The sequence below is a fragment of the Coregonus clupeaformis genome, unplaced genomic scaffold (assembly GCF_020615455.1).
Source record: "Coregonus clupeaformis isolate EN_2021a unplaced genomic scaffold, ASM2061545v1 scaf0746, whole genome shotgun sequence".
Classification (NCBI taxonomy): Eukaryota; Metazoa; Chordata; class Actinopteri; order Salmoniformes; family Salmonidae; genus Coregonus; species Coregonus clupeaformis.
Window position 1 is genome coordinate 79,726 of NW_025534201.1, and position 21,618 is coordinate 101,343.

General features: G+C 43.5%; 1 protein-coding gene across 1 annotated transcript; it reads right to left on the minus strand.

Moving 5' to 3' along the window:
• Nucleotides 1-3,605: 3,605 nt before the first annotated feature.
• On the minus strand, nt 3,606-16,723 carry LOC121556297 (zinc transporter ZIP13). The gene is made up of 10 exons (XM_041870204.2): nt 16,491-16,723; nt 13,728-14,069; nt 12,341-12,454; nt 9,993-10,144; nt 7,097-7,219; nt 6,738-6,827; nt 5,795-5,845; nt 5,346-5,478; nt 4,861-4,960; nt 3,606-4,697 (listed from the first exon to the last, which is right to left on the minus strand). Exons 2-10 carry the CDS (start codon nt 14,044-14,046, stop codon nt 4,622-4,624), a joined length of 1,158 nt encoding a protein of 385 aa, XP_041726138.1. The 5' UTR covers nt 14,047-14,069; nt 16,491-16,723; the 3' UTR covers nt 3,606-4,621.
• Nucleotides 16,724-21,618: the final 4,895 nt, after the last annotated feature.

The following is a 21,618-nucleotide window of genomic DNA, read 5'->3' on the forward strand; positions in this document are numbered from 1 at the left end:
ACAGCAATGATTGGTGTCTTTGTTTACAAACTCCCACAATCCAGGTTTGAATGAATTGAGCCCACAGCCTTTCAATATAGTTAACATTTCAATGTATAAAACAACATGGAGACACACTGACCAGGGGCTTCCCAAGGCCTACATCAGGGCTCTCCAAGCCTGTTCCTGGAGAGCTACTCCAACCCTAATCTAGCACACCTGATTCTAATAATTAGCTGATTGATAAGCTGAACCAGGTTAGTTACAACTGGAATTGGAGCGAAAACCAACAGGAGGTAGCTCTCTAGGAACAGGGTTGGAGACCCCTGGGCTACATGACAACAACATCAATATTTAAGATTAATCTAATTGTATTCCTCCTTCACTCAGGCTTGGCTGATCCAAAAACACTGCTACTGTATATCACAGAAACGTTTTACAAAACTTTGGAGAGACATTCAATCAGTACTTCAGCACTGTCATGCTATATCCACTTAGGGATAGGTTTTCATTTACAATACAATGCAATAAGGTGTACATATTCATTAAATGTTATTACTAGAATAATTACATCGTTAATAGAGTAATTACATTGTTATTACACAAGTATAAGAGCAACTTAGTGTAAAGCATCACCAAGGAAGTTTTGGGGACATATTCCTATTCAGAATTGTGCATATGGGTCTCAATTGTTCATCTGAGGTAAAGGGAGGTAAAGATATCAATGAAAATCGGCACATTGTTCAATAGTGCCAGAATACATTTCCAGAAAATCACATTGTAGGATTTTTTATGAAGTCATTTGCAAATTATGGTGGAAAATAAGTATTTGGTCAATAACAAAAGTTTCTCAATACTTTGTTATATACCCTTTGTTGGCAATGACACAGGTCAAACGTTTTCTGTAAGTCTTCACAAGGTTTTCACACTGTTGCTGGTATTTTGGCCCATTCCTCCATGCAGATCTCCTCTAGAGCAGTGATGTTTTGGTGCTGTCGCTGGGCAACACAGACTTTCAACTCCCTCCAAAGATTTTCTATGGGGTTGAGATCTGGAGACTGGCTAGGCCACTCCAGGACCTTGAAATGCTTATTACGAAGCCACTCCTTCGTTGCCGGGGCGGTGTGTTTGGGATCATTGTCATGCTGAAAGACCCAGCCACGTTTCATTTTCAATGCCCTTGCTGATGGAAGGAGGTTTTCACTCAAAATCTCACGATACATGGCCCCATTCATTCTTTCCTTTACACGGATCAGTCGTCCTGGTCCCTTTGCAGAAAAACAGCCCCAAAGCATGATGTTTCCACCCCCATGCTTCACAGTAGGTATGGTGTTCTTTGGATGCAACTCAGCATTCTTTGTCCTCCAAACATGACGAGTTGAGTTTTTACCAAAAAGTTCTATTTTGGTTTCATTTGACCATATGACATTCTCCCAATCCTCTTTTGGATCATCCAAATGCACTCTAGCAAACTTCAGACGGGCCTGGACATGTACTGGCTTAAGCAGGGGGACACGTCTGGCACTGCAGGATTTGAGTCCCTGGCGGCGTAGTGTGTTACTGATGGTAGGCTTTGTTACTTTGGTCCCAGCTCTCTGCAGGTCATTCACTAGGTCCCCCCGTGTGGTTCTGGGATTTTTGCTCACCGTTCTTGTGATCATTTTGACCCCACGGGGTGAGATCTTGCGTGGAGCCCCAGATCGAGGGAGATTATCAGTGGTCTTATATGTCTTCCATTTCCTAATAATTGCTCCCACAGTTGATTTCTTCAAACCAAGCTGCTTACATATTGCAGATTCAGTCTTCCCAGCCTGGTGCAGGTCTACAATTTTGTTTCTGGTGTCCTTTGACAGCTCTTTGGTCTTGGCCATAGTGGAGTTTGGAGTGTGACTGTTTGAGGTTGTGGACAGGTGTCTTTTATACTGATAACAAGTTCAAACAGGTGCCATTAATACAGGTAACGAGTGGAGGACAGAGGAGCCTCTTAAAGAAGAAGTTACAGGTCTGTGAGAGCCAGAAATCTTGCTTGTTTGTAGGTGACCAAATACTTATTTTCCACCATAATTTGCAAATAAATTCATAAAAAATCCTACAATGTGATTTTCTGGAGAAAAAAAATCTCAATTTGTCTGTCATAGTTGACGTGTACCTATGATGAAAATTACAGGCCTCTCTCATCTTTTTAAGTGGGAGAACTTGCACAATTGGTGGCTGACTAAATACTTTTTTTCCCCACTGTACATGCCATAAGTTAATGGTGCCACATGTAAATGATTTTAGAAGGTGTGATACTGATTATTTAAAAATGGTTTCACTGTCCAGATCCGTCTACACTTGTAAGATATCCAGACACTATGGGAGAATCTCAATTGCATCCTCTCTCCTCGCCTCCTTCTCAAAACCCATTGGAGGATGTCAGAGGGGAGGGACCTCTGGCTTTCTCATCCAATGGGTTTTAAGAAGGCAAGGCGAAGGCATGTGAGGAGTATTCAATTGAGATTCTCCCAATGCGTGCCTGACTACCTCCGGAAGTGGTCAGGAAGATCTGATCACAATGTGTCTTTTAATCGTCTACACCTGTCTGAAAGTGTGGGCACAATCAGAATGTGGACAAGATCAAGATAACTGGTGCATGTTAGAACCAGGTATAAATGGGGCTTCAGTGTCTTAACTCACAGGAAGGCTCCCACAGACACAGGACTAAGGAAGGTAATCTGCAGGGGAGTCGTTATGGCAACGGGCTCTTGTCAAGAATTAACAAACAATCAATAGCCCCCCTCCTCTGGCTCCCATTACATTTTTGGCCCGGACTCTTTGCTGCAGAACATGCGTTTACAGAAAATGTTTATGTTTAGTGTGGAATTTTGTTTTGATTGCATAACATATTGATGCATAATCTCCATATCCTTCATTTGCTGTAACTTGTGAGCATGCAACTACCAAGGGTGAATACAGTGCCTTCAGAAACTATTCACACCCTTTGACTTTTTCCACATTTTGTTGTGTTATAGCCTGAATAAAAATGTTATTAAATCGAGATTTCGTGTCACTGATCTACACACAATACCCCATAATGTGAAAGTGGAATTCTGTAAAAAAATAAAAATCTTTACAAATTAATTAAAAATGAAAAGCTAAAATGTCTTGAGTCAATAAGTATTCAATACTTGTGTTATGGCAAGCTTAAATAAGTTCAGGAGTAAACATGTGCTTAACAAGTCATGTAATAAGTTGCATGGACTCTGCAATAATAGTTAAACATGATTTTTAAATGACTACCCCATTTCTATACCCCACACATACAGATAATTGTAAGGTCCCTCAGTTGAGCAGTACATTTCAAGCACATATTCAACCACAAAGACCAGGGAGGTTTTCAATAGTTAGCAAAGGGCACCTATTGGTAAATGGGGGGGCAGACATTACATATCCCTTTGAGCATGATGCAGTTATTAAATTACACTTTGGATGGTGTATCACTACAAAGATACAGGTGCCCTTCCCAACTCGTTGACAAAAAAAGAACAACTAAATCAATTTGAATCCCACTTTGTAACAAAATGTGGAAAAAGTCAAGGGGTGTGAATACTTTCTGAAAGCATAGCCAAATCAAGACCACACAAAAATATTTTGCATAATATTATTTTATTACATTTAAAAATCATATTTTCCTTAACAAATTAAGCTCTCATAATTAAGGAGTTCCAAATATATCTGTCTGAGTGTCTTTGTCTTACTATCAAATTAGCATTGTATACAATTGAAAAATACATGCTTGTTTTGCTTGAATATACATCAAATGTAACAGATTAACCCCACACAAAAAGCAATATGGTGTAATGGAGTGGTGGAAATCATAACAGAATTTATGACAAAAATATTGCACCATGTTACTTTCTGAACTACTTCAATAAATACTTAGCAGTACAAGCAGATACAGTAACCAATAAGACTAACGTGTATATAGACTAGATACAATAAATATAAAATAGCCTGAAAGAGGAGAAACCAATAGAAAGCAGCACATGAGCATACAGCTTGAATAATGTAAGGACATGTGTATGCATTTTAGTATGGTAGGTAGTAAAGCCATGTGAGATTAAGTTTATACAGTATGCATTAGCTGCTCATATGTGTCTGATAATACCTGGTTGTGAGTTTATGCATATGTACAATAACACAGATGAGACTGATTGTCTGCCCATTATGGTCTGATGCGCTCATATAGTCCAGTTACGTCCATGAAAGCTTCAATAAGATTTATTTAGCTCTCTTGACGTTTCAAAATGTCTGTCTCTGGGTTTGGCACATTAGTGTCCACACAGACAGTAGTCTGAGGTCAGCAGACAAGGTGAACACAGTCTACAGTCCTGATAGAAAAAGCAGGTACCATGATTCAAGGTGCCGTTCTGATTGTCGGATCGCTTCCATGTTGATGATGGCGATGCTGATGCTGATGATAGGATCTTTTGGCACTAGGTGGAGTATTAAAAATAGTTCCATAGAATAAAAAAAAAAAGCGCGATTGAGTGCAATCTGAGGACTTAAAACTTTATAGAAAGGGGATTGTTTCCCAGTCCAGTAGATGTTGCTGTGATAGTTTTGAATGATCTTTTGGTAAAAGCAGGCTTGTCCTTTGAGTTCAATCCACTATGGCAGACAAGACAGCCATGACACCAATGCCACAGCACAGAAGCAGGATCTGCAACAGGGAGTGTCTGGAAAAACAGAGAAAAAAATAAATAAAAATACTTGATTCAGTGTCTGCACATTCATTTTCATTTTAGCGTTAACAGTTTTTCCCTCTGCATATTTACTCTTAGTTTATAGTGAGTATTTGCATGGTGGTCAGTGGCTGTCCAGATTGACCAGTGTACATACCCAAGGCTGGTCTCCTCCAGGAGGTCAGGCACCACGTTGACCAGGGCTATGTACAGGAAGCCTCCCGAGGAGAATGGTAAGATCCACGATGTTACATTTTCTACACAGCATGAAGTGAAACGAATGAGACATTTGGTTTGCCTTAATAATTAAACAAAGCTTTTCATGCTGCTTGGAGGCCAAAGCACAGAAGGCTATATGGTCCCCTGATAGCCTATGCCAAGGGTGTGGACAGTGCTCAACATGGGCAGGAGCTCACCGGAGCGGAGTACCGGCACCTAAAATGGTCTACCGCTTTAGCTCCTGCACCTCTTACAGAATATTAGCTCAAATGTATTGTGGCGCTCTTGCACCTAAATATAAACAGTACCGGCACTCAAAATAAGTACTGGCCCTTCTTTCAGTCCAAGTCAAGCACCTGGTGTGGCGCTGTAGTTTCAGTGCTCTGCTGCTGTTTTGTATATGGAGGATGATAGGCGGCTCACCTGTCCCTCTGGGAGACTGGGCACACAGGGCGAAACAGGCCCCCAGCACCCCTCCCAGGGCTGTGGACAGCTGCATGCGGGCGGCACTCCAGCGGTCAAACCCTGCACGCAGCAGGATGGCAAAGTCGCCCACCTAGAGATGAGCAAAAATCATAAAAGCTGTGTGTTACAGACCACATTAATGTAAGCAATGTGTCACAGATTCCCATGTAAGCAATGTGTCACAGATTCCCATGTCAGCAATGTGTCACAGATTCCCATGTCAGCAATGTGTCACAGATTCCATTTATGTAAGCAAAAAAAGATGGGGATATCAACTAGAACTGAATCAACTCATGACTCAAAAACCAAAGTCATAATTAGCTTTCAATGGCATGAAGTATGTTACAAAAAAATTTCTTCAAAATAAATAGGTCACATCCCCCTAAAAATAGCGAGTTTGAACTTACCTCATGGGGGATTTCATGGAGCAGGATAGCAAAGGTTGTGAGACACCCAACCTGTCAGGAAATACATATAACATGTCTCTGATCAGGCTCTGCAAAATATATACTGTACAAGTTGTGTTTCCAATCCTATACTACTCAAACTCCGATAACTCATCTCCTGTACTACATTAGTGTGTATACATAAATGTTTGTTTCACGCATCCAACTAGGCTTCTACTTTGACAAACACCATCATGCCTGCATACGAGTGCAGATGGAAACCAAAATAAGTGGGATGCCAGTGTGTGTGAGCGATGTAGAGACATCTAGCTAGTTTACTTCCTCTCTGGCAAACTCTCCCATTGGCTCATGCTGTTAGCCTTATGCCTCTCCAGCTGGACTTTCTCCCCTACAACCGTGGGTAAAGTAATGCTAATTCTCCATCAGAAAATAGCACAGTAGAATTCAATGTCCTGACTCAATGTTGTGTAATAATGACAATACTGTACTTAGTATTTAAATCATAGAATTGTGTTGTTGAAACTAGTCTCTTAAGCAGGGGTGCAGTATCATGCCCATAGTGGACTGAGCTGAGAAGTGCACGTTACGGCTATGAGAATAGTGAATGTTATGGCTAAGTGAGAGCTGATACAGCCATCTACGAGTCTGCCAAGGGGTTTGGGTCCTCTGCCAATCATGGTCACGAGAAGGGCATGAGCCTCTCAAATTCCAAAACAACCACCTTTCATAACATACTGTAGTCTGTACTATGTCGGCTCTAAGTTGAAGTATTGTATGCATTGTTTCTAACCAAGTTGCATTTTGTTGAAACGTTTGTATTGAAATTAGTAACTGCTATTAGGTTTCATTCACATGTATTAAAAACCCACACATGGCCGCTATTTAGTATAGAGCACCTGGACAGACTGTTCATTGCAGAGATTTGTGCTGCAGAGTAACTCACTTTCCTGCTGACCAGGAAGCTCCCTGCCACAGCCAGGCCATGGGTGAAGTTGTCAATGCAGTTGGCCAGCAGGTTCAAGTACCCAATCGTCTGCCAGATAGAGAACACATAGAACAAAGTCTGTACAGGTTAACATTCAAAAGGATCCCACAGCTGACTCACATTGAAGTCATATACATAAAACTAAAGGGGTTACTTAGTACAGAGGATTTCAGTTTGGTCGCTCTCTGGGGATTTCAGTTTGGTGTCTCTTAAGCGATGTAGACTTCCAGATTGTTCTCCCTTTTGTCATTTACATATGGCTTGTTAAAATGAACAATATCCTGTCAGACAAACCTTACCCATTTGATCCAACTTACCTTTATCTTCTTTGGCACTTGCTGCAAGCTGCTCTTTGGCTTGGAGGACGAGCTCCACGTATCAGAATGGTGCCCATTGATGTGGGACAACGCCTCACTACTGGAGTCTGAGCTATGGGAGGTCTGAGAAGAATGGGTGACAAAGAAAACAGGTATTAGCCCAATCAGCAGGAAATTCCATAGCATGCAAAGGGTTACATAGTACACATATACATTACATTGAACCACAACCTACAGTGCTGTGTTTCTTCTATGTTACCAGGTCCTTACTACCCATAGCCTCTCTCCTCACCCATCTTTTCCAACCACTGACTGCACAGTAATTCCTACAATTCCTGTCAGTCATCGCATCTTCCACTGCCTTTGCATGCTTTGAACAAAAAAAAAAAAAACTCATTCTACCACAGGCCCTTCTCTTTTCCCGAGTAGGGCTGACTTCCCTGTTCCTTCCTCGTTTAGAGCCCTTTACAGTACGTCATCATTTAAGTCAAATTAAATGAGAGGGAAATAGCCTGCTGTATTCTAAATATGGCTGGGAAATGTTCTCTATTTTTGTAACCGCAGCACAAGGAAGAAGTCAAATTGTACATATCTTCTGAAATATCAATCTGTCCCCTAAAGTGTGAGTGGTCTGGGTAATTAATTGGAGAGTATGACGCCAGGTGAGATCATGACCTATGATCTATGTCTCTGACTTGAATATTAACAGCGTCTTGATACTGACATGTAAACATGCTTGATAAGACTCCATTTGTGGAATGAGCACTGATCTACCGAGTCTCACTATCCACCCCTGAACACTCTTCTCTGGCCTCTCTGAAGTAGATGTAGCAGCTGCTTCCTCCCCATCTCTATAAATAGCTACAATGAATGAGCCCAGACATGGACGCCAATCTTCCTTCTCCTGAGCAAAAGGAGGAAAGTGGTGCACACACACACACCTTTTGCGAGATGAATGGGGCACAAGGATAAGAAACTGAGAACTACCTGAAATTAAATTAAGGATTATCTCTTGAATAACAATGTTAGCATATGGGATCACAAACGAAGTATGATTTAAAGTGCTGGTTTTCATCCGTACCTTTTCGAAAGCAATTTAGAATTGACTATATCAGTGAATTAAATTGATCAAAAAGGAAGCCTACAGATATGAAGGCCTTCAAAGACTGCAGTTGTGTACCTCTGTTTTACATACTCTACAAGAAGCTCTCCCATTTCTACAGAGCAGAGAACATCTCAAACCACTGTCAGACAGGGAAAATGCACCACCCAAAACCACGCCATACTCCTATATGCCAAAACATCAAAAGAATCCTGAAGCTAATACTCCGCACTAATACCCACTCCAAATCTCATATGAAAAAGGGTCTCACTGGTATTAGAGAAATGGAGGGGAGAGAGAATACAGCTTTGATCCCAAGCATGTCTAGCAGATAGACACTCCGGGCTATTGCACAATGGGTCCCTCCATGAGATTGTGGGGGTAGGGGAGCGATAAGGTTGCATTAGCAACCACGTTTCCATCCAGTTTTTATGCAAGTAAAGTTATACCGTGTAAAAAATCATGACAGCTGGGATGGAAACAAGAAGTGTCGGTACAATTTCATAATTGTCGACAGACAATTTGCTTGTTCGACATGGTGGGATCTTTGTGTCGGTAAAATGAATTATGCAACAAATTGCGGTGGAAACTCTTGCGCAGTTGTTGATAGAATTTAGTCACGCAATGCTATGTTGTGTGGTTGATTAAAAGCATGCAGTTTATTAGGCTTCAGATTAAAGAAGTTATGATGAACTTCACAGGGTGGTGCACAGTTACGAGCTTAATGCTCCTTTCCAATAAATATTGAGTATTTTATATGCTAGTGACATGATGATTTGTGCTTAGCTGCCAAAAGATCATCTTGCTCTTATCCATCTCATCATATAACCTAACCTGTCCACTTTAACTGCAAGCTGTTGTCTAGAGAGAATGCGCCAAAACTAGATTGGGCACGTTTGCCATTTATCGCAACAGTTTGTGTGAAAAACCGTTGATAGAGTGGAAAATGCGATGGAAATACATTGAACTTCTGTATTTTAGTCAGAACATGAAAACTTTAGCGCAAAAGTGGTTATGTGCACTACATCACACAGCCTTTTATCCGCAACACGTCCGTTTGATGGAATCAAACCTCTAGTGGGAAAATGTGCATATTTTATTTTACATGCATATTTTATAATATTCGCATTTAAATCTGTCGCAAATTGGATGGAAACCAGCTTATGACATTTGTCTGACTCAGACTTCTTATTTTCAATTTGGACTCAAACTCCACTTATGAAGTTCTAAATAAGACCATTCTGGGAGATTCCCATTCAGGCCAGAATGTGTCATTACAGCACTGTTTAATCATTACCTTAAGGTGGCCTAAATTCAGAAGTTGATTGTTGAAGTTAAAATGCTAATGATTCATCACTTAAGAGTGTAATAAACACTGATTGTGGTTTCTTCAGCCACAACACTATCAATCAAGATTATCTAATGTGCCTTGTTTTAGTTTAGATCAGTTATCCACTGAAGATCAGCTCAAACAGAAAGCCCTTGACAGAGCCAACTGATTCACTAGCAGCCCCACCACATGGAAGAGCAGTGCCACTGTGGTACCAGTGAAGGGATTAAAGAGCACTGGTGCACTGGACAAGCCTTCTAAACAAAAATGTGAGGGCTCCAGCATGTGGGATGAGGGTGTGTAATTACATGCCTGACATTCACCTTCTTTGGAAAGACATGCCCACTATTTCTTTAAATCATTTTTGCCTATTAAAGAGTTGTATGCGGGGCCTTGACACGACTCTCTGTTGCACTTCATTTCATGTAGACAACATGGAAAATAAAACAGCATGAACTACTCACAGGGACATGCTGGCTGTTACCAATGGAGTCCTCCTGGCTGTTCTCATCTGGATGGCTGTTCTCATCTGGAAACATCTTCTCCAGGAGAAGGAAGGACAGCATGCCCATGATAACCCACAGGCCCTGGGTCCTGTAGTGGTGATGGCTCTCATCTGAACACAGGGAGGATGGAAGAGACATACAGTGAGATAGGCTGACAAACTAATTGGAAAACCTTCTCTAGGATTGCATGGTGACCCACTTTCACATGGATCAGTGGAATGCAGGCATGGCTTAGGGTTGCTCATCATCACCACTGAGGTCTTCACACAAGTCAGCAAAGCATTTTAAAGTGTATTTCTACATGACAACCAGAGGACCTTAGGTTAGGGAAACTTAATCCTGGGCCATGTCCAGTTGCCAGACGTTGTTGAACGTTGCAGATAGAAATGCCATGAATAGATCTGACATGTTTCCCAACACCAGTCCCCCCAACAGTACACATTTTTGATGTAGCCCCGGACAAGCACAACTTATTCAACTCATCGAGGGCTTGATGATTTGTTAACAAGTTGATTCAGGTGTGCTTGTCGTGGGCTACACTTATTTTTTTATCCTGTTGGGGGGGGATTGGAGTTTGGAAACACTGCTCTACATGACAGAGAGGCATGTCTGTTTACATAGAAATATATATGCCATGTGAACGTTCCAAAATGTTGCGTCCTGCTGAATGCGCCCCTGGTGATCCTAAATGAGTCTACAAAAAAAAGACACTGAACAACAATATATAACAAATGGTAAAGTGTTGGTCACATGTTTCATGAGCTGAAATAAAAGGATCACAGAAATGTTCCATACGCACAAAAAGCTTATTTCTCTCAAATGTTGTTAGTGAGCATTTCTCCTTTGCCACTATAATCCATCCACCTGATAGGTGTGGCATATCAAGAAGCTGATTAAACAGCATGATCATTACACATGTGCACCTTGTGCTGGGGACAATAAAAGGCCACTAAAATCAGCAGTTTTGTCACAACACAATGCCACAGATGTCTTTAAGTTGAGGGAGCCTGCAATTGGCATGCTGACTGCAGGAATGTCCACCAGAGCTGTTGCCAGAAAATTGAATGTTAATTTCTCTACCATAAGCCACCTCCAACGTCGTTTTAGAGAATATGGCAGTATGTCCAACCGACCTCACAATTGCAGACAACGTGTAACCATGCCAGCCCAGGACCTCCACATCCAGCTTCTTCACCTGCGGGATCATCTGAGACCGCAGGTGAATCCACCGGACAAAACTGTGGTTTTACACAACCGTAAAATTTCTGCACAAACTGTCATAAACCATCTCAGGGAAGCTCATCTGCGTGCTTGTCATCCTCACAAAGGTCTTGACCCGACTGCAGTTCGGCATCGTAACTGACTTCAATGGGCAAATGCTCACCTTCAGTGCCCCATGGTGGAGGTGGGGTTAGGGTATGGGCAGGCATAAGCTACAGACAACGAACACAATTGCATTTTATTGATGGCAATTTGAGTGCATAGAGATACCGTGACGAGATCCTGAGGCCCATTGTCATGCCATTCATCCGCCGCCATCAGCTCATGTTTCAGCATGATAATGCACGGCACCATGTTGCAAGGATCTGTAAACAATTCCTGGACGCTGAAAATATACCAGTTCTTCCATGGCCTGCATACTCACCAGACGTCACCCTTTGAGCATGTTTGGGATGCTCTGGATCGACAGCGGGTTTCAGTTCCTGCCAATATCCAGCAACTGGTTTTCTGACTAATTCCCTGTAAGGTATCTGTGACCAATAACTGCATATCTGTATTCCCAGTCATGTGAAATCCATAGATTAGGGCCTAATGAATTTATTTCAATTGACTGATTTCCTTATATGAACTGTAACTCAGTAAAATCTTTGAAAGTGTTGCATTTATATTTTTGTTCAGTGTATATATTTTTGCACTAAAACTGCTTTGAAGAGTCATTGTAAAATGCTATAGTTGACAAATCTTTAACTGAACAGAATATCGGCACTTCCAATGTTCACTTATTCGAAAATGAAATGTGGTACCCTGGGAACGTTAGCTGTCATTCTCTGACTCTGTCAGTTTGAAAAGTGTAGAAATCAACTGTTTTCGGAAACAGACTATCTTCACAATATTGCTGACATGTCAGAGCAGTGATATGCAAGTCTATGGACACACAGGCATTCCACTGCTCTGTGTGAAGGGTCAGAAGAGTTATACTGGTGGGGAGAAAAAAGCACAGGCAGTTTGAATGGGGATGTCACCATTAGGGGTAAAGAAGGGGACAGAAAGAACAGGAGGGTGCCTGAGAGAGAAGGTTGACCCACCTGGGCTGCAGGAGTGGGAATGTGCCCAAGCCTCCGGGAGCAAGTGGAGGAACACATCACCCAGGAGACCACCAATGGCAAAGCTCAGGAGCTGCTTAAGCTTCCGACACCCAGCTGGAGACACAGAGAGTAACAAGAGAGAAAGAGGCGGCAATTATGAAAAGTGTAGTCGAGCTAGGCTGTTTCATCCATGATATACAAAAGCGCTGGTTGTTCTCTGTTTGAGCCAAAACATTTACAGGCTTCATTTAAAATAAACCTGCGGAATAAGTGATTTTATATTGCTAGCTTTCAAATTAAGAGCCATTACATGTTTTATTTCTATTTAAACATTTTCATGAAGTATGACTTAATGATGACTATGACTGAATTAAAGAAATAGGCCTACTGGGTAATTTCTAGATTTAATTGGATAGATTTTTTCTAACTTCTGAATGCACAGCTTCAGAGACAGCAATTGCCATTGCTATGATATTACAACATGGCATTAGTGATCTGACTTGTCTCTCCTTACCAAGACTAATAAGCACAAAGGACCAGGACAGACAAAAGCCAGTGCTCTTCATTGTTAATTGTGTTTTCTGAGAGGTGTTGAAATGCAATACTTAGTGGCCTGGTTTCTCGTTTTTGAGAGTCTGAAGAATACAGTATGGTAATGAGGACACACCAAATTCGGCACCATTCCAATTGACACATTTATCCATTATCCAACTAGGCTTATTTCAGTGATCCCTTTATAATTACTTTCTCTGGTAACAAAAAACACTGATTTAGAACAGACTTGTCCTAAAACAAACACTGCAGAATTTGGGTGAGCCAAAAGCATAATCCTAATGGTGCAAAGGAATTATTGACATTTGACCCCAATTTAACAGTTTGTAACACTATATGCACATAAATAGTACCGGTATCTCACATGGTTAAATACTCAAGGCAAACAAAATTAGCAACGCAGCTTTGGAGGTAGTGAATGTGGCCTCTACCTACTCTACTTGAAGGCTGTGTTTAAAAGGGTGTGGTCAGGCAGAGTTCAGAGCCACATGGTTCATCCCATTAGCAGCAGTTTCCTCTCCAGAGGAAAATAGAGGTACTATTGCTTTATATTTAAATGGATCTTTAGAAAAAACAGAGCAGAACATTGGAGGCGGTAAAACATTTTTTTTATATTTAAAATTATGCCCAGCTCACGAGGGCCCCTTCATGATGTGAGGCATTTGCCTCTTTTGCCTAATGGTAAGTCAGTCACTGTAGGCTACCTCAGGGTGTCTAATTCTGGGTGTATGGTGATCGAGGCCTATCCAGTGTGGCTCATTTTCAGAGGAAAGAGTAGGCCTACATTAGTCTGACTAAGAGCCAGGCTTTCATATCAGTTTAGGTCACAACTTACCCTCTGTCTTGAGGGACGCTCCGGCCTCAATAGGAATAACAAGGAGGGGGAAAATTCCACTGAGGCCTACAGCAACAGACCCAACCAGAGAGCAGAGCCAGACATCGGCACGTTCACTTGCAAAGAAGTCGGCTAAGGCCTGGAAGCCTAGGAGCTCATCTGGATGCCCAGAACCAGCGGCTGTGGCTGTGGCATGAGCCATGGCTGCCTGGGACATCTTCTTACCACTGCACGACCCTCTGGAGGAGACGACCAGCAGGGCAGCACCAGTGAACAGTGCAGTAAATGCCCAGCTGGGCCTACCACCTCCTGCTTTCATCCGTCCCACGTTCCAGAGAACACCTGCAACCAACAAGGACAATGTTGCAAGATGGAGATGCCATCATAGAATGTAGATAGGCCTACATGCATTATAAACTCAACAGATGCTTTCTCAAACAAATTGTATGCACATTCACTGCCAAGCAGTTTGTGTAGAAATTGTACACTACCGGTCAAAAGTTTTAGAACACCTACTCATGCAAGTGTCTTTCTTTATTTTTACTCTTTTCTACATTGTAGAATAATAGTGAAGACATCAAAACTATGAAATAACAAATATGGAAACATGTAGTAACCAAAAAAGTGTTAAACAAATTTTTATATTTGAGTTTCTTCAAATAGCCACCCTTTGCCTTGATGACAGCTTTGCACACTCTTGGCATTCTCTCAACCTGCTTCACCTGGAATGGTTGAAGGAGTTCCAACATATGCTGAGCACTTGTTGGCTGCTTTTCAATCACTCTGCCGTCCGACTCATCCCAAACCATCTCAATATGGTTGAGGTCGGGGGATTGTGGAGGCCAGGTCATCTGATGCAGCACTCCATCACTCTCCTTCTTGGTAAAATAGCCCTTACACAGCCTGGAGGTGTAGTGGGTCATTGTCCTGTTGAAAAACAAATGATAGTCCCACTAAGCCCAAACCAGATGGGATGGCGTATCGCTGCAGAATGCTGTGGTAGCCACGCTGGTTAAGTGTGCCTTGAATTCTAAATAAATCATAGACAGTGTCACCAGCAAAGCACACCCACACCATAATACCCCCTCCTCCATGCTTTATGGTGAGAAATACACATGCGGAGATCATCCGTACACCTACACGCGTCTCACAAAGACACGGCGGTTGGAACCAAAAATCTCAAATTTGGACTCAGACCAAAGGACACATTTCCACCAGTCTAATGTCCATTGCTCGTGTTTCTTGGCCCAAGCAAGTCTCTTCTTCTTATTGGTGTCCTTTGGTAGTGGTTTCTTTGCAGCAATTAGACCATGAAGGCCTGATTCATGCAGTCTCCTCTAAACAGTTGTTGAGATGTGTCTGTGACTTGAACTCTGTGAAGCATTTATTTGGGCTGCAATTTCTGAGGCTGGTAACTCTAATGAACTTATCCTCTGCAGCAGAGGTAACTCTGGGTCTTCCATTCCTGTGGTGGTCCTAATGAGAGCCAGTTTCATCATAACGCTTGATGGTTTTTGCGACTGCAATTGAAGATACTTTCAAAGTTCTTGAAATGTTTCGTATTGACTGACATTCATGTCTTAAAGTAATGATGGACTGTCGTTTCTCTTTGCTTATTTGAGCTGTTCTTGCCATAATATGGACTTGGTCTTTTACCAAATAGGGCTATCTTCTGTATATATGATGTAGTTACAATGTAGAAAGTTGTAAAAATAAAGAAAAACCCTTGAATGAGCAGGTGTTCTTAAACTTTTGACCGGTAGTGTAGGCTAAGGCTAAGGTTGAGATAGTGTGACGACAGATAAAAAAATGGACAGGACAAAATAAATCCCTTGTTAGGGTAGACCTTTCACCAAAACAGATGGAAAAAGTGCTCCATGAGCAACCGCTTAGGTGGATTAGAAAATGTCTGCTAATGTCTAAGAAAACGTGTCTAAGGGGACCTATTGCACAGCATCTTGACTTGAACTAAACAAAATACCTATGGGTCACGTTTAATTCAGAAAAATATTAGTATATTAACTTTATATGGCTGTATGTATGATAATGCTCCGGAGCCCTCTGGCCTGCGGTACCCCATCTACACGTCAGCGCCGCATTTTGAATGTGTCCATTAGGGCGCTGTTCACGGCGGAGGAAAATCACAAATATATGGGAGAAAAACAACACATAAAAGTTAGGTGTTGTGAAGAATTCGCAAACATGGCTTGCAGGAACAAGTTAAATGCATGTTTACTTCAACGATAGATATAGGGTGCTGATGATATCCTGTTGTGTGGTGCCAAACAGCTCTCGCAGTAAAAGTTGAGACGACATAGCACAAGCTAATGTTGCACACGTTCCGAAAAGGCCCAAACATTGTAACATTTTAATGAATTGTAACAATTTGTAGCCCATCTAACGTTAGTTACAATGTAACAAATCTCACTCACTGTAGCAACAGCTGTATCTACTATGTTGGATATACATTGCAGGGATTTATTTAGCTAGTTAGGTGACTTTTGTTTTTACTTATAGTAACTGGTTGCCAAAAAACAGTAGCCTACAGTAGCCTATAATCTAATTCGCACTGTTACTTGGTCGTAACGCATGAAAGGCTGTCTATAAACAAACTCAGCTAGCACGCTTAGCTAACCAAGACCTAGCATTTCAAGCCTTGGAAGTTGAAGTCAGCTAGTTAGGATTGCTAAAATCACGCAGTCAAATTAGAAGAAAAAGTACATAGGTAACGTGACATAGAAAAACGATATGAATATATTTTACCCTGTTGTGATTCCTGAAGTTCTTGCACCAGTGTGTCCCTGCCATCCAGCTCCGTGAGGCAGGCTAGCGCTGCTGTTCCACTCTCCAGCTGATTCCGCAGCTGCAGATAACTGCTTGTTAGCCACAGCTAACATTCCTGCCACGGTTTCCCGTTTTCCAGAGGAGCCACGTCACCGGAAGTGTATTTTATGTTCCTGACAGCATGGCCGGGATTTCGATGCGACGTAGGGATGGCAAAATGTAGTTTTGGCCCTTATGTTTGGGCTGGAGGTTTCTGTGGTGTATTCATTACGGAAACTGTTTACCGTTTAAGAACCAAACAGAGCAACCGGGACAAAACGGGGAGGGACCTACCTGGATTTGTTTAATAGAAACTCTCGCTTTCGTTTTCCTTTTAGAGTAAACGGTTTCTGTTGCAAAACTTTTTACAACAGACGAAACGTTACGTTTTGTAACATAATCGGGGTAATGATTACACCCCAGGTGTAGCATTTGCCTGCAGTGCTGTAGGCCTATGTCCAGTAATAATCCTTCTGTTTCATGTGAATGTTTGTGTCAGTCAGGTATCTTAAATACAGTGGTGGAAAGAGTACTTAAATGACATTTGACTCTAGTAGAAGTAAAATGTATGACTGAAAAATACTCAAAGAAGTATAAGTACTCAGTTACAGTAACGAGAGTATATTTGTAATTAGTTACTTTACACCTCTGCTTAAATAGTAGCCTATGAGGTCACCTCAAAAGAAAATCGAAAGAGAATTCCACCAGGGCAATAAAACATTAATATTAATTTAAAAAATCATAGTGAATATGATTATAAATCCATATTGTGCTTTCAAAATAAGACAGCATATTTAAATGCAGCCTAAATGGGACAGAAACTGTGCCTTCAGGGCAACAAGGCACCCGCTGTGCCAAAAAGTATTCAAGGCTTGTGTTGTTGTATTCACTCTGTACCAGTGACCTGGAAGGTGATGGATGGTGAAAGAAATATTGGGGAGCCAGGCATTATGATTCATGATGCAGTTAACGCCATGATCTATGGAATACAAACTGACTCCTGACAAATATGTCAGGCGGCCTACACTGTATCTTCATGCCTTTCTAGTTCGACCACCAGATGGTGCATTTGACAGTTACGGTACAGAAGGTTCTAGATATTCTACGGAATGGCCTTCAGAAATCTCTTCCACCCGCCGGCTCGCTCTCTTGAGCATTGGGATGAGGTTGGATTCCCATAAATACTCTGTTGATACAGACGATTTCCTCTGTAATGATAACTCTTCTGTAAGATTATTTGTGAGATCCATACTGATTGACACACCAATGAAGTGTGTGTGCGTGCGACACATGTTTGTGTGTGATTCTGGGCTTCTCTTCTTTGGCCATGAGGTGCTGCTGTGAACCTGACTCTGGTCACTCCAGAGATGGCCATCAAACTAGCTGCCAATGACTTCTTTAGACAGCACCTGTCCAAGGATGGGTGAGTAGTGTTCAGAGGCCTCTTTCAAATACCTGTGTGTGTGCACAATAAACATTTGTGTCAAGAAAAAGTATGACATTAATCTTTAACACTGTTACTACTCTTTTATTGCATTGTTGGTTAAGGGCTTGTAAGTAAGAATTTCACTGTAAGGTCTACACCTGTTGTATTCGGCGAATGTGGCAAATACAATTTGATTTGATATTCTATTATATGGTGAAGAATAAAAAGTAAATCATTTATGTATTATTCTTTTTTGTTTTAGGGGGTAGATCAGATTTAATATTGCAGATAGATTGTGGCTTCCATCAATGTATTTGTCTGCATAACTTCCAATCCACCATATTCTTTGGGTAAATATACATATAAAATGTATATATATATACTGTATATATATATATATATATATATATATATATATATATTTTCCTTTATTATTTTCCCCTAACCCTAACATCCCTCCCCTAATTTATATTTGAATTTATTATGGATCCCCATTAGCTGCTGCAAATACAAGTAGTGATGAAGTCAATCTCTCCTCCACTTTGAGCCAGGAGAGATTGACATGCAATCTATTAATGTTAGCTCTCTGTGTACATCCAAGGGCCAGCCGTGCCGCCCTGTTTTGAGCCAACTGCAATTTTCCTAAGTCCCTCTTTGTGGCACCTGACCACACAACTGAACAGTATTCCAGGTTGTGACAAAACTAGGGCCTGTAGGACCTGCCTTGTTGATAGTGCTGTTAAGAATGCAGAGCAGCGCTTAATTATAGACAGACTTCTCCCCATCCTAGCTACTGTTGTATTAATATGTTTTGACCATGACAGTTTACAATCCAGGGTTACTCCAAGCAGTTTAGTCTCCTCAACTTGCTCAATTTCCACATGATTCATTACAATATGTAGTTGAGGTTTAGTGAATGATTTCTCAAATACAATCCTTTAGTTTTTGAAATATTTAGGACTAACATATTCCTTGCCACCCATTCTGAAACTAACTGCAGCTCTTTGTTAAGTGTTGCTGTCATTTCAATAGGCCTGTGGTCACACTTTCTAGTAGGCTTAAGTTGAAGATATTGCAAATAGGAGTGGCAATATCGTCCGCTATTATCCTCAGTAATTTTCCATCCAAGTTGTCAGACCCCAGTGGCTTGTCATTGTTGATAGACAGCAATACTTTTTTCACCTCTTCCACACTTACTTTACGGAATTCAAAATTACAGTGCTTGTCTTTCATAATTTGGTCAAATATACTTGGATGTGTAGTGTCTGTAATGAATACTCAGGGAGAAAAAGGTGTAGATTCACGCGCTGTCACGAACGTTGAGAGACGGGTCGGAACAAGGTGCAGCGTGAAAAGCGTACATGTTTATTAACTCAAATAAACACAAAACAAGAAACAACGTGAAGTCCTCAGGCTATACACATACAAGCCTACATGGAACAAGATCCTACAATACACAGTAGGCAATGGGCTACTTAAGTATGATCCCCAATCAGAGACAACGAGCGACAGCTGTCTCTGATTGGGAATCACACCCGGCCAAACCTAGAAACACAACCTAGCACTGCAACATAGAAATAGACTAACTAGAACATAAACATAGAATATATAACATAGAAACTCACGCCCTGACCAAACCAACTAAAGACAACAGGCCTCTCAAGGCCAGGGCGTGACAGTACCCCCCAAAGGTGCGTACTCCGGCCGCACCAACCTGACTCATTAGGGGAGGGTCCGGGTGGGCTTTCAGCCTCGGAGGCGGATCCGGCTCCGGGCGTGACGACCTCTTTCTCTCTGCCTCCCCGTTGCGCCCCTGGTCTGGTCTGGACCTCAGCGCGATGCTTCCCCTCTCCTTCCTATCACGATGCACCAAGCCCTGTCTGGACCCTGGTGTGGGAGACCCCGAACCTGGAGAGGGGCTGACGTCTGGGCCTGGATCGGCAATCCTCCCGCGATGCACCAGCCCTGTCTGGACCCTGGTGTGGGAGACCCCGAACCTGGAGAGGGGCTGACGTCTGGGCCTGGATCGGCAATCCCCCCACGATGCACCAAGCCCTGTCTGGACCCTGGTGTGGGAGACCCCGAACCTGAAGAGGGGCTGACTTTTGGGTCTGGAGTGGAGCCGCTGACCGGAGCTGAACTGGATCCCGGTGGAGCGGACTGCTCTGACTCCGGAGTGGAGCCACTGACCGAAGCTGGACTGGGCACCGGTGGAGCGGACTGCTCTGGCTCCGGATTAGAGCCGCTGACCAGAGCTAGACTGGGCACCGGTGGAGCGGACTGCTCTGGCTCCGGAGTGGAGCAAACTTCCGGACCCGTATCCATCCCCATCTCTGGAGCAGGACTAAACGCCGTGCCCAGCCCTCCGGTCAGTGGCTCCACTCCGGAGTCAGAGCAGTCCGCTCCACCGGTGCCCAATCCAGCTCCGGTCAGCGATTCCATTCCAGAGTCAGAGCAGTCCGCTCCACTGGTGCCTGATCCAGCTCCGGTCGGTTGCTCCACTCCGGAGACGCTGACTGGAGCAGGACTGGACCCCGGTGGAGCGGACTGCTCTGGCTCCGAGGTGGAGCAACCGACCGGAGCTGGATCAGGCACCGGTGGAGCGGACTGCTCTGACTCCGGAATGGAATCGCTGACCGGAGCTGGACTGGGCACCGGTGGAGCGGATTGCTCTGGCTCCGGATTAGAGCCGCTGACCAGAGCTAGACTGGGCACCGGTGGAGCGGACTGCTCCAGCTCCGGAGTGGAGCAACTGACCGGAGCTGGATCAGGCACCGGTGGAGCAGATTGCTCTGGCTCCGGAGTGGAGCAAACTTCCGGACCCGTATCCATCCCCATCTCTGGAGCAGGACTAAACGCTGTGCCCAGCCTGGGCACCGACGCAGAGGAAAATTCCAGCCCTGTAATAGGACTGGTTGCCGGCCCCAGACTGGGCACCGACACGTTTAGGAGCTCTTGCTCCAAAACGGGGCTGTACGTCAAGCCCACCCTGGGCACCGACGCAGAGGTGGTTTCCAACCCTGTAGTTGGGCTGGTTGCCGGCCCCAGACTGGGCACTGACACGCTAAAGTGCTCCCTGCAGGGGACCGTCGCTGGAGGTCGGGTGAGTTGTGTGGTTGGAGGAGGTGTAGAAACGCCACCTCTCTCCCATCGCTCCAATCTACTCACCACGCGCTCCATTGCGCTGCCGAGCGCCTGGATCCTGCTCGCCTGCCGTTGGATACGTTCCTCCAAAGATCCGGACGGACCGACTGTACCTGCTGACTCCATTTTAGGTGCGTGTTTCTGTCCTGGAACGGGCCGTGCCGGACTGGGAACACGCACCACTGGCTTGGTGCGAGGAGCAGGCACGGGCCGTGCCGGACTGAGAACACGCACCACTGGCTTGGTGCGAGGAGCAGGCACGGGCTGTGCCGGACTGGGAACACGCACCACTGGCTTGGTGCGAGGAGCAGGCACGGGCCGTGCCGGACTGGGAACACGCACCACTGGCTTAGTGCGAGAAGCAGGCACGAGGCGTACCAGGCTGGGAACTGGCGTTGGAGATGTACGACTGTTCCAGTCCTTCTCTCTCCGCGCCCAATCCTCCTCCAGTGAGGACTCCTCCGGGAGGCTCCACAAGTTAGGGAACAGAAACTCATT